Here is a 14,246-nt window from a genome sequence, read left to right on the forward strand (position 1 = left end):
GTTATTCAGCACACTTCAAATTGAAAGTAACTGAGAAAACAACAGGATAGCAAAAAGATTCCAGCACAGAGATAAAATTCTGATAGGATCACTCACAGTTAAAACAAAAACTTTTTAAAATGCATGTTTATATCACTCCTTTTTTCATCACTTTAAGCATTGGAGAGGGATGTGATATTACTAGTAATAAATATAATGTTATATTCATGTTGAAGTATTTAGGGGTCAAAGAATATATAATACACACACACATATATACATATAAATATGTATTTATATATTTATGTGATACTTTACAACAGAGGGCAGAGTATTTATAGCCCTATTCACAGATGAGAAAAATCAATTTCAAGGAGGAAACTGATTTAACCAAGGCTATCTGGGTAGTAAGCAGAGAGTCAAAGCCTTGAATCACTATTTCCTAATATCTGAACTTGTTTTTGTTGGTCCATCCTGTCCTGCATCAGTAGTTTTACCCCATTTTACAGAGACTATAAGTAAAAAGGTCTTATAGCAAAGATAATATCAGCCCTTTAACTTAATCTTACAGCATGCCAGGTCATGATCAGAGTTTAGATCAATACTCATGTACATATATACATATATACATATATATACACATACACAGGAGATAGATGCAGATATAGATATATCTTGATACATACATATATAGGTGAAATATATACACACACATACTGTTTGTGTGAGTGTGTGTGTACATATGTATTATATATATATAATATGTGTGCTGTATTTCAATAAATAGGTAAATGGGAGAAAAGAGACAAAAATCCCCCTGAGGTAGAATTCCAAATTTGTGTAGGTACACACCCTCAAGGAGGCAAAGCTTAACTTTCTTTTTCCCCTATCAAAATGGGTTGCACTCAGTGATTTGCTTCTAAAGAGTATTGTGTGGAAAAGGGAAGAAAGAATACGACAGAGAAACTTGATAAATAGCATTTCAGCCAGGTGATCAAGGTTAACATCAACAGTGACAAGTCATGTTGATGGTATGCAGCCTTGATGTCACTTTATGAGAATGGTACTTTCTCTCTTGTCCCCCAAACCCATAACCTCACTCTACCCATGAGAAAAATATCAGGCAAACCCAAACGAAATGAGAAAAATTTTAATCCATACTCCTCAGAATTGTCAAGGTCCTCAAAGACAAGTCTGAAAATTTCTCGTGGATCATAAGAGGATAAGGCATCATGATATCTAAATGTTTCTTTTTTTTAACAAATGAACCATAATAATGTGAGATGTGAACAATAGTGGGAACCAGGTAAGGGATCTAAATGAGCTCTCTGTACTGTCTTTGCAACTTTTTAAAAAACCTACAACTATTATAAAATTAAAAAAAAATAGAACTTAGATGATGCCATACCTGTGTTGGATGAAACATATGTAAAAGGATAAACATTTTGATGGACATTAGAATTTTGTTCCAAGGTATTACGATCTTACATGCATACTAATAGTTATAACAAAAAGTAGAAATTAAGTAGAGTCTATTTCAGAAAATGTTCCAAAGTTTTTCATGTTATACTATCTGTTTTTCACAAAAATATTGTGCAGCAAGGGCTATTATCTTGTTTCAATGATTGGGAAAATAAATATTATGGAATTTATGTAACGTGACAAAAAATCACATAACCACTAATTTATAGAAAGGGGATTGGAATCTGGCATGAAGCCTCTTTTTCACTGTGCTTTGAAGTTTCAACTGTGAGAATAAATTATATTTGAGGTTAAATTATTTCACGTCTGGCCATTACCCTAGAATATATTAGTGCTATTCAAATTTCCCTGTCAATATGTTGCAGCTATTAAGGTAAATCATGCTCTTCCTACCTCACTTAGGCATGGATCTGGTTCTTCACCTCCCTGATAAAATGCAAGCACAGGTTCAGGACTGGTCACCTCAAAGGATAAGCGTAAACACACACAAACACGTGTACACATATACACACACCTCACATGGGTTGGGTGGGTTATAGGTGCTCAATGACATAATACTACCTTTATTCATATCATTGTTGAAAACCACCAGCAAAGTAGTTCACTAAGACAATTAGACCTTTAATATTCCTGTTCTAGGAAGTAGATAAATAACAAATATCAACAGGCTTCACACCAGAAACTATACCAAAAAAAAAAAAAAAAAATCCCAACTATACTTTTGCACATTTATCTTTTCAGCTACATCCATGCAGACAAATGATCAAGTCCTTTTCAAACTTTTTTTTCAGTAACAAATGAGCCATATAAGGGGTCATTTTACCTTAGTCATTGCCCCAACTTATCAGCATTTCTCGTAACTTACACTTATTGAGCAATTTGCAAATTTATTTAAAAGTAACACGGTAGGGGCGCCTGGGTGGCTCAGTGGGTTGAGCCTCTGCCTTCGGCTCGGGTCATGGTCTCAGGGGCCTGGGATCGAGCCCCACGTCGGGCTCTCTGCTCAGCGGGGAGCCTGCTTCCCCTTCTCTCTCTGCCTGCCTCTCTGCCTACTTCTGATCTCTCTCTGTCAAATAAATAAGATCTTTAAAAAAAACAAACAAACAAACAAACAAAAAAACATAAAAGTAACACGGTAATAGTCCCATGATATACAACAGGAAGACACTGAAAGGATCTTGGGTAGATTTTGAAAAGATTTAAATGATCTTTGGAATCTTTTATTATTTGCTATATGGTAGTATTAACCAGTATCATAGCATTAGAGCAATGAAGCAGCTTAAATTAATAAGGCTGATCTAGTTTGACAATGACACTTTAAAAAGTTTACCTTAAAATTATTGACAGGGTCCTGGGTGGCTCAGTCAGTTAAGTGTCTGACTTTGGACAGGCATGATCCCAGAGTCCTGGGATCAAGCCCAGTTATGGGCTCCCTGCTCAGCGGGGAGTCTGCTTCCTTCCCTTGCTCGTGCTCTCTCTCTCTCACTCAAATAAATAAATAAAATCTGAAAAAAAGTTCCTTACAGAAATTTGAAGATGCACAAAGTATAGGAATAAAAGGCTAGGCAGCATATGAGCCAAGTGCTCTACAAACAGATTGGAGTGATGCACCCAAGACTTCACAGCTACTCAGTTCTACACAACCCTTAGTTCTACAACCTGTACAACCCTGGTCTAGTGCTGAATATTTCTGAGTTTGGACCTCAGGTTCAGGCAAAGAGGGAAGCTAGAAGGAAATAGGAGAAATCAGTATGATCCACTTTAAACATTGAGCCCTTCAATAATGAGATGATGACTCTAATTTCTCAACATGGTGCAGTTTTTTTCTCATTTAAAATAAAACAGAATATCAGTATCTAATGGAGACTGGGCCCCAGTAATCCTCAGAAAGGAAAAGAAAGATGGTCTGTTATATTACTATGCAGATAGGTACTCACTGCATTAAAATTATTATAATTGTATAATGTATGTGAGCAATTTAGAAATAATAAATGATAAAGTAAACTTAAATACTATGCTGTACAATAATAGAGCCTTAGCAGTAGCTTCTGCTTCAGTTTTTTATAATATATAGTATTTTTTATAGACCTTATTAACGTTTCATCAGCATTTTATCTTACTAATTTTCAAGTCTTTTATTATTTTTTAAAGGTTTTTATGTATTTGAGATAGAGGGAGAGAGAAAGAGCATGAGTGGGAGAAGGGGCAGAGGGAGAGGAAGAAGAAAACTCCTGATTGAGCAGGGAGCCTGATGTGGGGCTTGATCCCAGGATCCTGGGATCAGGACCTGAGCTGAAGGCAGACACCTGAGCCACCCAGGCACCCCATGCCAGGTATCAGTCTTTTAAATGTGCCATGTATGTAAAGTATGTTAATTAATCTCTTTGAAAAAAATGATATAAAAAGTCCTAATTCTAATAAATGCAGTTGCATCAAATAATAGAATTTAATTTCTTACAGCAAAAGTCCATTTCCAGCATTCAGCAGAATTAATCAAACACCTAATAAAAGCTGGAGTGAATTATACTATGCAGGTAAGTCACTTTTTCACAAGACTATTTTCCTACCTTGGTTTTACAGTTGTGAGATACAGAACATAGTTTCTGTACTACTCCATCCCCCATGCTATTATTTTAACTGTGATTTTTAGGTACCAAAGATTGTGAGGTTTTTTAATCCTAATTATGTTGAGAAGATAGATCAGCTCATGCTTTATGCGAAATGCAAAAACTTTCAAGAATTTCTTTTTCTTCTCAGACTTTTATTTCTATCACTAATAATGAATTGTTTTAAAAGAGACATGTTCTATTTCCCTTCTAGTCTCTTCGTTTCCCCCTCACCTTCAGTCACCTTTATCATAAAAGGTAGGGGAAAAAGTGGCTTGAGAAGATATTGAGAAAAAAAGGAAAGAAGAAAACATTTACATCTTTACATTCAACCACATGTAGTAAATAGTACCAAGGACTTACTTTTTAGTGGTCACTATGCTAGGTAGGTAAGACAGACTTTACACCTTTGAGGACTTTCAGTCCGAGGGAAGTCACAGAAGGCAGGGGGGAAAAAAAAAGCAATTTTCATTTCTCAGCATTTGAAAGAACCAAAAGTCATTCAACATATCCATAAGCACAGGTACCAGGGTTAGTATGATGAACAAAGATGATGTTGAGATAAACAGATGATAGATAATGCCACAAACAATGTAAAGGAGTAGGGGCTTTATTTAGATCACTGAGGCACCGCTTAAAAACTTTATCCCCAGGTGCTTGCTTTAGCAGCACAGACTCTAAAACTGGAATGAAACAGAGAAGGGTAGGTAGCATGGCCCCTGTGCAATGATGACACACAAATTTGTGAAATGTTCCATATTTTTTGTATGGAACTTTTCATTGACAGTGTTGTACATCTGAAACCAATAGAACACTCACGGTGTGTTAACTGGAATTAAAGAGTTTGAAAGAGAATTAAAAAAATAAAAAGTAAGTAAAAGTTGCTATCATCTTAATAGCAAAAAATACAAATGAAAAAAATTAAAGAAATAAAAGCTTTATACTCAGGAATTGACAAATATCTGTATTTGTAATTTTAGAAAAATTATTCATGCCATTTTTATTAGAGGGGACACTGTCAAATTAAAACTTATACCGAACAAGGTTAAACAGACAAGGCAGGCTTTATTTAAGACAATTGCAATAGGAGAGAACAACTAAACTCTGTTGAAACATTGGGCTGGGGAGTTTATAGTAACTGGGGAGGTAGAAATCACAGGTCATCTGTGTTGGGTAGTTCACCTTACCAAAAGGAAAAGTAAACTTTCTGTTTATGATAGAGGGTAGTTTTACAATTTGGAGCAAGAGTTCTACCCTCCTACAGAGACAGGGCTGCTCTCTCCTACAATTTTTACATTTCAGAGAGATGGTTTTTAGATCTGTGAGAAAGAGCTTTCCTGAACTATAGAACTGGCAAGACTGGAAGAAGATTTACACACAAAAGGGCAGAGAATTTACAATCCCAAATTTTCTAAAAACAGATCTAAGAAAAGGAAGGTCAAGGCCCTAGAGTCAGGAAGAAATGCTTCTCAAGTTTAGTCAAATTAAGGGGAATATTAATGCTGTCCTGGCCAACAGGAACATAGAAAGCTCTACTTTTTCTGACCAATGAGTTTTAATTTAAATACATAAAAAAACGTAGCTTGTCTCAATTACTAAGATTATAATTGAGAAACAAGAGAAAGTTTAGCACAAAGAACCCAGAGTTATATTAGGTCAGATTTTGGTCAGATACTACTTTCCAAAGTTCCCTTGCCACTGGGGCTGAAGGAATGCTGAAGGACAGTGTCTGTTTTGGTAACTTGATCTTTTTCCCCCACAATATCTTAGGTCTATCCAGATGAAGGCCATAATGTATCTGAGAAGAGCAAGTATCATCTCTACAGCACAATCCTCAGATTCTTCAGTGATTGTTTAAAGGAAGAAATCCCTGTGTTACCGCAGGAACCAGAAGAAGATGAATAATGGACCCTATTTATATAGAACTGAAGGGGATCTTGAGGCTCAATGAAACCTAACCAAGAGACTGTAATATTGTACATGCTCCAGAATTTCAAGGGCAGCTTAAGGAGATGACACTGGAACAGCACACTCAGAGACTATGAACTAGAATTTGCATACAGATGTCCAAGTCTACTGTGTTGCCAAGGGTGCAGAACCTGTTTCTTTGTGTAAGAAAGGTCAAAGGGTTGGTTTCCTGGGAGAAATTAGTTTTGCATTAAAGTAGGAGTAGTGCATGTTTTCTTCTGTTATCCCCCAATTTGTTCTGTAACTAGTTGCCCTCATTTTAATTTCAGTGGCCACCTGGATCATCTTTGCATATGATGCATACTTATCAGTACCACATCCCTGATCTCTGATGGCTGAGCTGCAGCCTTACACCTTACTGTATCTTTACAATAAGTGCAATTCCTTCATTGTCTATTATTATGCTTAAGAAAATATTCAGTTAATAAAAAACAGAGTATTTTATGTAATTTGTTTATAAAAAGACATTATTAAATGGGTCAAAGGTCATGTAGAAATATGGATTTCAGCACCTTCCAAAGTTCAGCCAGTTATCAGTAGATACAGTATCTTTAAATCAACACACGAGTGTATGTCTCACAATATATAGACACGTGTGCATATACTGTCAATAAATCTATCTTTACAATTATTCATGCTACAAAGGATAAACTTCTGATGAATTAGAAGAGATGCTCTTTTACAAGCTATAATGGATACTTTGTTTAATGAGCCAAAAATGATGAAACATTTTTTCCAATTCAGATTCTAGCTATTGCTTTCCTATAAATGTTTGGGTTGTGTTTGGTATTGTTTTTAGTGGTTAATAGTTTTCTAGTTGCGATTTAATTTTTTGAATATGATACCTTGTCACATGTAAATTAGATACTTAAATTATAGTTTCTGATAAAGAAATTTTGTTAACAATGCAATGCCACTGAGTGCTATTTTGCTCTTTTGGTGCAGAAGGCTTTTTTTAAAACACTTGGTCCTTTTACTTCTCTCTCTCAATGCAGAATCAATTCTCATTTTCATTGTAAAAGCAAAGACCTGGATTATTTCGTTTGCCAGTTCCTATTTAGTATTCTGTGCCTGCCCACTTCATCTGTTATTGTTTAATTTAAATCCTTCTGGTGAGAATTAGAAATGAAATTTTTTTTTATTCATTGGCCAAAAAAGTTCACAAACAGCAGTGTTTGCTATTTGAGTTGAAGGCACAAATGCATTAATTCCTGTGCTGTATTGACTTGCAGTAGTAAGTAACTGAGAGTGTAAAATAAACTTGACTGTATGAAGTCAAATTTAAGTTATGAGAATATTAAATTTGGTGACTAAAATCACTTTGGTGACTTAAGGGATCTTCCAGAAGATGTCTGAAAGTCTGTAATCAAGCTTAGAAGTTTAGATAAACCTAGGCACTGTACTGTGTTTTGTGGTTTCTCTCAAATTCCTTAGGACAGGCTGGATTCTCATGATATCAAGACACCAGGAGGAAACTCAAAAATGTCACAGAACTGCTCAGTAACTCTCTCATTTTCTTAAAGGATCAACCTCAAGATCTGGGTATTTGGAAGTGTATAAATTGTTTTTTGGATATTCAACTTAACTTCTGGATGCTTTGGAATTGTGTCTTCACTGCTCCGCTGGTTTCTTTCAGTTTAAAATGGGAAAGGCTAACTTTTCTGAGAGACCCATTTCAGGTCTTTTTCAAGAATAGTAAACACATTTTAAAAAAAATAAGTTTAATGTTTAAAAGGAAAGTTTTGCCTATTTTATTAAGATGGAAATTTCTTTTTAGGCTGATCTGAAGTCCAACTGAAGCTTTTTAATCAATATTTTAAATTTCAACCACTAGAATTTTTTATGATGCAAATAATTATGTTGTCTGAAAGATGTGGTTTTATTGAATGTCTATTTGAGCAACATTTTAAAAGTATTTACCTCTTACTGTTCTTCAATTCTCTTGTTTTATTACTATTATCAATGTTTATCTATTTTTCAATTAATTTAATACAGTTTCTAATGTGAAAGACATTTGTCTGGAACACACTTTCACCTTAAAGGCTAAATGGACCTCAAATGAAGACACACTGTTTTAATAGGAAGGTGGAAATTTTTCATCTCCATGATTCTTTCAGTTTTAATAATTTCATTGGGCCACTTTAGAAAAAGGAATGCTCACCAACACAGACACCAACTATTAAAGGAATCATGTAACTGAACTTTCTCCTTATACATTTGCCTTTGGTTATAATCCAACTATTTCACATGAATTTGTGCATTCTGAGGGCTTCCTAGAACTCCAGCAGCAAGCTTTTCAAGTGTGATTTACCCTTTAAAGTTAAAAAGCTCAAGATAAAATAAAAAATTCTATAATACAGGTAAGCAGTATCAAATCATCCATAAAGATAAACACATAACCTTTTGAAACTATTTTAAAACAGAAAAGTTTTGTTTTGTTTTGTTTTGTTTTAAATGTCCATTGCCTCCATTGAGGGCTCTAATTCAACAGCTAGAGACTAAGGAGACCATGGATCTCTGAGTTTCCTAGGAGCTAAAGAAAGGCGCTCTTCAAAACCTGGGTCTCAAAAGCAAACAAAACCATGGGTCTCAGTTCACCCTGACAAGAGTGTCTTTTCTGACTGGATGTTCAGTAGAGAAATTACCGTAGAGGGTCTTGCACATTCCACTTCTAGATCTACTAGAATGGGGTGACCTGAACATTGGTCTCTACCACACATGGAATTATTTAAGCACTGTCCTTAGTGGTAGGCTTTGAAACAGAACAATCTGGGACTGAATTGCTTTCAAGTTTTAAAGGTCACTGAGGGCACATGGCTTGCATAAAGAATTATGTATGGGATACCTCATGTCCCTCCTCAAATTCTTTCACCATCTTCACATTGTACAGCAACAAGCAGTGCATAAATAAAACCTGACCCTCAGGCTGCACTCTCCCTTTCTGTTCTGGGGATGCTCTGACATAATGTTAGCTCTCTACTGGAACCAACACTCATCACTTTTGCATTACACAAGGATGTTAACACCCACACTGAAACCCAGTTAATGGAAGACAGGAGACATTGAGTAAATGTTCCCCAATTTTATTTTTTTAAGATTTTATTTATATGACAGAGAGAAAGAGAGTATAAGCGGGAACAGCAGGCAGAGGGAGAAGCAGGGTCCCCAATGAACAAGGAGCTTATGTGGGACTCGATCCCAGGACTCTGGCATCATGACCTGAGCCTAAGGCAGACATTTAATTCATTAAGCCACCCAGGTGTGTCACCCCCATTTTCTTTCCTTAGATGTTCAACATGGTCCTTAGAAGGCCCCATGAGACTCAGCTGCCCATAGCTGCACACTGCTGTTTCCTCCCTTCCCCATTCCACTTGGCTCAGTTCTTCACTCGTATTTCCTAGAATTAGTTCTCAAAATACAAATGCATCAGGCCCTACTTTCTGCGGAAAACTTTTTGCCCACAAGAGTTTACCACTGTGAAAACTGTAGGATGAACAAACATGAGACTAAAGAAATGCTTCCTTTTCAGTTTAGAGTAAGTTGCTTTTACATAAAATTTCCTGGATGCTTACTAAGCACCAAACATGTACTAAATGCTCTACTTTCATTATCAAATTAAACGTCTCAACATGCCCTGATACCCATTTTACAGATAAGAAAATGAAGTCTCAGAGGAGTAGGTAAGGCACCCACATTTATATAACTAATGAATGAATAGACTAAAACCTAGCTCTAGCCATCTGAGAAGCCCCTGTTCTCAGCCATTCTGCTCTACAGAAGTAGGAAAGGTTTCATCTGAGAAAGGATTCTGAATATTTAAATATACAGTTCCAAATATTTTTGAGAATGATTTGATGACAATAACACTGAGTAACACTGAAAGGTAAATGATAGGCTCATGTATCACTATACTTGTATTTGAAGCTACATGGATTCCCTGATGTGAAGAGGACTTATGTAATATTAAAAATACTCTTTCTTTTTGACTAAAGATATGCAAGAATTATTCCCATCTGTGGAAACCCTTTCCCAGAAGACAATGTGTATGCCTAGGATATCATTAGTAAAATCCCCTACCCTGACATTATGCCAAGAACATTCCAAAATCATTCCAAGGGGGCATTCAAAACATTATGTTGATCAAAGTACCTAGGCCTGTAAACATGAAAACTCTACCTAGTCTTTAAATGTTAAAATCCAGAAAGCGCATTGCAACATTTAGAGCCATAACTGGCATCCACAATCCTATTTGCAATCTGATTTAGGAATAGTGCATTACCTCCCACTTTTCTATTACTATAGGAAATAGATTTTGTTTACCACTGACCAAATCTGCTAACAAGTCATTTCATTTGGCAAATTCCAGCAATTTTGGAGAAGAATGTAAATGAAAAATCCCCTTTCTCATCAAAGGCAAGGCAGATTAAAAAAAAAGTCATATCAAAGTACAATTTGATTATTTTTCTTTCAGACTTCCAATTAAGCTTAAGATAGTCTGATACAAGTATCACAGCCTTTGAAACAGCAGCTTGAGTAGAAGGACAGTCTCTAGGCTGATTATCACAATCTGTCTTCTATCAGACTTAGCACCATTTTAACTAACTAATCTTTGGCATGAGTGAAGCTTAACAATACAGAAGTCCAAAATCATCAATAGAAGAGGAACTCACATATGTTCAACATCTAGGCTTTCTGTCTTATCATCTCAGTGAATGCCCAAACCAACCACGGGAGACAGATGATTGTTTCCTGATGAAACTGAGATTCAGAGAGGTTAAACTATTTTCCACAGAGTCACCCAGTTTGTAAATGATAGAACCAGGATTTGAACACAGACCATGATGACCTCAAAGTCCTCACGTGTGATAATCCTATCTATAAATTTTTTAGCTGATAAATTCTCAAGGTTCATCATGCATATCTTTAGGTTGAATTAAACTTCCAAACTCACTGTTCAGTGTTGCCACTTAGTATGTATCTAACTTCAAGTAACAACACAAACTTAAAAGTGGCTTAAATATGTGTGACCCAATATGTAGGCAGTTTGGGTATCATCTGAGAGTTTGTGAGAAATACAGACTCTTAGGCACCACCCAGGCCCTACTGAATTGGAAACAATTCTAACAAATCCTCAAATGATTTGTATGCACAGTAAAGTTTAATGAGCACTGGCTTAAAGGACAAGAACTTTTACTCACATCACAGGAGAACTAAAGTGTGGTACTTCTAGGGACAGTTTAATAGATCAGTTAATTTGACCCCTTCATTAGTTTTAAGATAACCCCAACCGCCCCATGCCATAGGTCCTTTCACAGCAACATCCCAGGATAGATAGACAAAGAGTAACCAAGTTTTTATCAGGAAAGGTAACTTTATCCAGAAGTCTTAAGCAAAAATCCTTTCATCCAGCCTTTGACTGTAAGCCTCTATTGTAGAGGTATGGCAGCCTAGGAAGTTACATATCTGAAATTGCAATCTTCTTAGTGAAGGTACAGTAAATAAGAATGTAAGAACAAGGAGAAGGGCTGTAAGATAGGTGCCCAGTATATGGCTCTGAAGAGATAGGTAAATCCTACCAAATGCAATAGGAGCCTAAATGCTGACATTTTCCGTAGAGACAGCTTGAGGCACTGAGCAGTGAGGATGGGGAGGGGGGTGTTTACACAGATCCTTTTTTTCCAGGTGTCTCACTCTTCCTCCTGTAAGATGCCCCCAAATCTGCTCCACCCTCTGTTCCAAAGAGTTGGTACACTTTTCCCTAGCTGCCATTTTCTCTTTTCACCTTTGGTCTTCATTATAGACATAGTTTTTAGGGCAGGCAGGCGGTTTTGAAATTTGATTGTTGTGCTAACAGTCCCATTTTGCAGGCTTTATTTGCTCGAACACGATTTATGATGCCTTGATTTCTCCATATGGCCTGAATTGCTAGTCACACCATTAATTCTCCTGATTGATGGATTACATAAGGCATATCCCAATGGGAAAGGCAGAAGAAACACAGGTAACACAGCCTCCCCATTCATATGCACTTTTAATGGGAGTAATTGTCATTAGACTCCAACTCTCCATCCCTTTAGGACACCATGTGTGACTTTTAATGATCTGTATGATGTAATTGGATTTTGAGCCTCTGGGGAGAACAAGTTGTAAATTCTGCCACCCAGGATAAATGGTAAATTTCAACTTCAAGGTTGACTTCAAATCATGTATTAACTAAGAGATACTTTGTGCCTACTATGTGCCAGGCACTGAGCTGTTTTATAGAACATCAGGATCCTTTTTTTTTTTAAATACTTAATTTAATTAACATGTCAAATGTATAAATGGGCATTTTAGTTCAAATGTTATAGCTAGAGGAGTCATCATTCACTAGAAAGTATAACATATTCAATCATGTCTTGATTTTCATTGAACATTTGTAATGCTCCCTTATGGTCTATGCAATTCCCTTGGACCTGCTCCCTTTGAATAATCATCCCATAATGAATTTACTGTTGTTTTTTTTTTTTTTCCTAAGTCAAAAGGACTCCACAGCCCATCGTCACACTGGATAGCAGTGGGTCTGTATGCAGCTACCTATCCCACTATCACTTTAGGGAATTTCGTAGCAAAGCCTTGCTATTTCTTTACAATTGTTTCTCAATCCAAATAACACCCAAAAGAGGGACAGTGATTTAAAAAAAAAAAACAAAAACTGGGTTAAGTTTAATTTTCTTATTTTGTGGTGTGCTAGCTTTGTTTTAACTAAAGGAAAGAATTCATATCCTATGGAAAGATTAAATATTGCCAAAGAATGAAAATAATAAATAAAATTACCTACTGCCCTAGCTCACCACCTGCCTTAGGATTTCAGTTGAGTGTTTATTCAGCTTCCCCTCTCCCCCAAATTGATAGGTGTTAGTAAAAGGAGTTAAAAAATCTGGGGTGTGAAATTATATTTTTTACCTTCAGCTGGATGCTATATAATATTTGGTATTATAATTAAAATTTTCTTTATCCTCATTCACTTTGTCAAATTCTAATATATCTCCCAATTATTTAGAGTTCTTCTCAAAACCTACATTCTCTCATTATTCCATGTCATTGAATATAATGCCTCATTCATGTATACTTTTTATGTGTGATTTATATTATACCCTAGCCTGTTTGTAATTTGCTAAGGAAATATAAAGGTAATAATAATAATGAACATGAACTCATTGTTAACTCATTAACTCATTGCTTAATTTGTACCAGGACCCAGTGAAGCCACCTCAGCCCATCTTGGGCAACCTAGCCATCTTTAAACTTTAGCAAATAACCTTAGCCCCCATGATTCATTAACTAACCTTTCTTTGTATATCTGTACTTTATGCATTCTTTCATAGAAAAAACACAGAACTTCCACGCCAAACAAAACCCAGACCACTTACAGAATCCCTGGGCACTAAGGGACCAGACTCCCTTGCACAACCCCCAGGCACTAAAGGATCAGACCCCTTTGCACAACTTTCGAGCACTGGGTTAACATCTGCAGCTGCCACTATCGAGACTGTAAGGAATAAAGAAATATTATGACGACTGCACTCCCTTTACTGATTAACTGCCTTAAATCCCTTTAAAAAATCCCTAACTCTAGACAGCTTGGAGTTGGCCTTTGGCTAAGAGTCTACATCTCCCGAGGTTGCCGGCTTCCTGAGTAAAGCTCACATTCCTTTCCAATCAAGACTCATCTCTTAGGTAATGGATTTTCTAGAGACCAGAAGCTGAACTTGAGTTTCAGTAACACCAGGATAAGCGCATTAACAGATTTATTTATTTCACCTTTAAAGCGGCTGCGGGAATTAAGTACAATAACCATCCCAATTTTTATATATGGAAACTGTAAGCTTAATAAAGTTGAGTTACTGAAAGCCAATGGATTAGTCACAGTAACACATACTAATTAGTGCAATAAAAGAAAATGTTAAATAAATAAAGCTTTCTCACTCACATGATGTCATATATGGGCAGGTGTCATATATATGGTTTTACTCTCACCTGTTATCTGAAACACATGTCTCCCAGCTGTAACCTCAAGGTTGAAGGAGACACCCAATAGAAGCTTTCACTGCCATCTCTTTGAAGTGATACCCATCACACTGGCCTGTAGTTTGTTTTTCTTAACAGCTCTCAGTGTCCAACCTAATAGCAAAGAGATTCAAACATTCAGGGAAATAAATGTAGCATTTA

General features: G+C 36.2%; 1 protein-coding gene across 2 annotated transcripts in view; it reads left to right on the forward strand.

Moving 5' to 3' along the window:
• LOC111155763 (dipeptidyl peptidase like 10) overlaps positions 1-7,761 on the forward strand; it is a 1,348,454-nt gene extending 1,340,693 nt beyond the window's left edge. For both annotated transcript variants that reach the window (XM_022516189.1, XM_022516263.1), the window contains exons 25-26: positions 3,922-3,995; positions 5,838-7,761. In XM_022516189.1, the coding sequence (XP_022371897.1) occupies positions 3,922-3,995; positions 5,838-5,972 (209 nt within the window). In that variant the 3' untranslated portion in view covers positions 5,973-7,761. The remainder of the gene's footprint in view (positions 1-3,921; positions 3,996-5,837) is intronic.
• The last annotated feature ends 6,485 nt before the right edge of the window (positions 7,762-14,246 follow it).

The sequence above is a fragment of the Enhydra lutris genome, unplaced genomic scaffold (assembly GCF_002288905.1).
Source record: "Enhydra lutris kenyoni isolate GAN:26980312 unplaced genomic scaffold, ASM228890v2 scaffoldscaffold1, whole genome shotgun sequence".
Classification (NCBI taxonomy): Eukaryota; Metazoa; Chordata; class Mammalia; order Carnivora; family Mustelidae; genus Enhydra; species Enhydra lutris.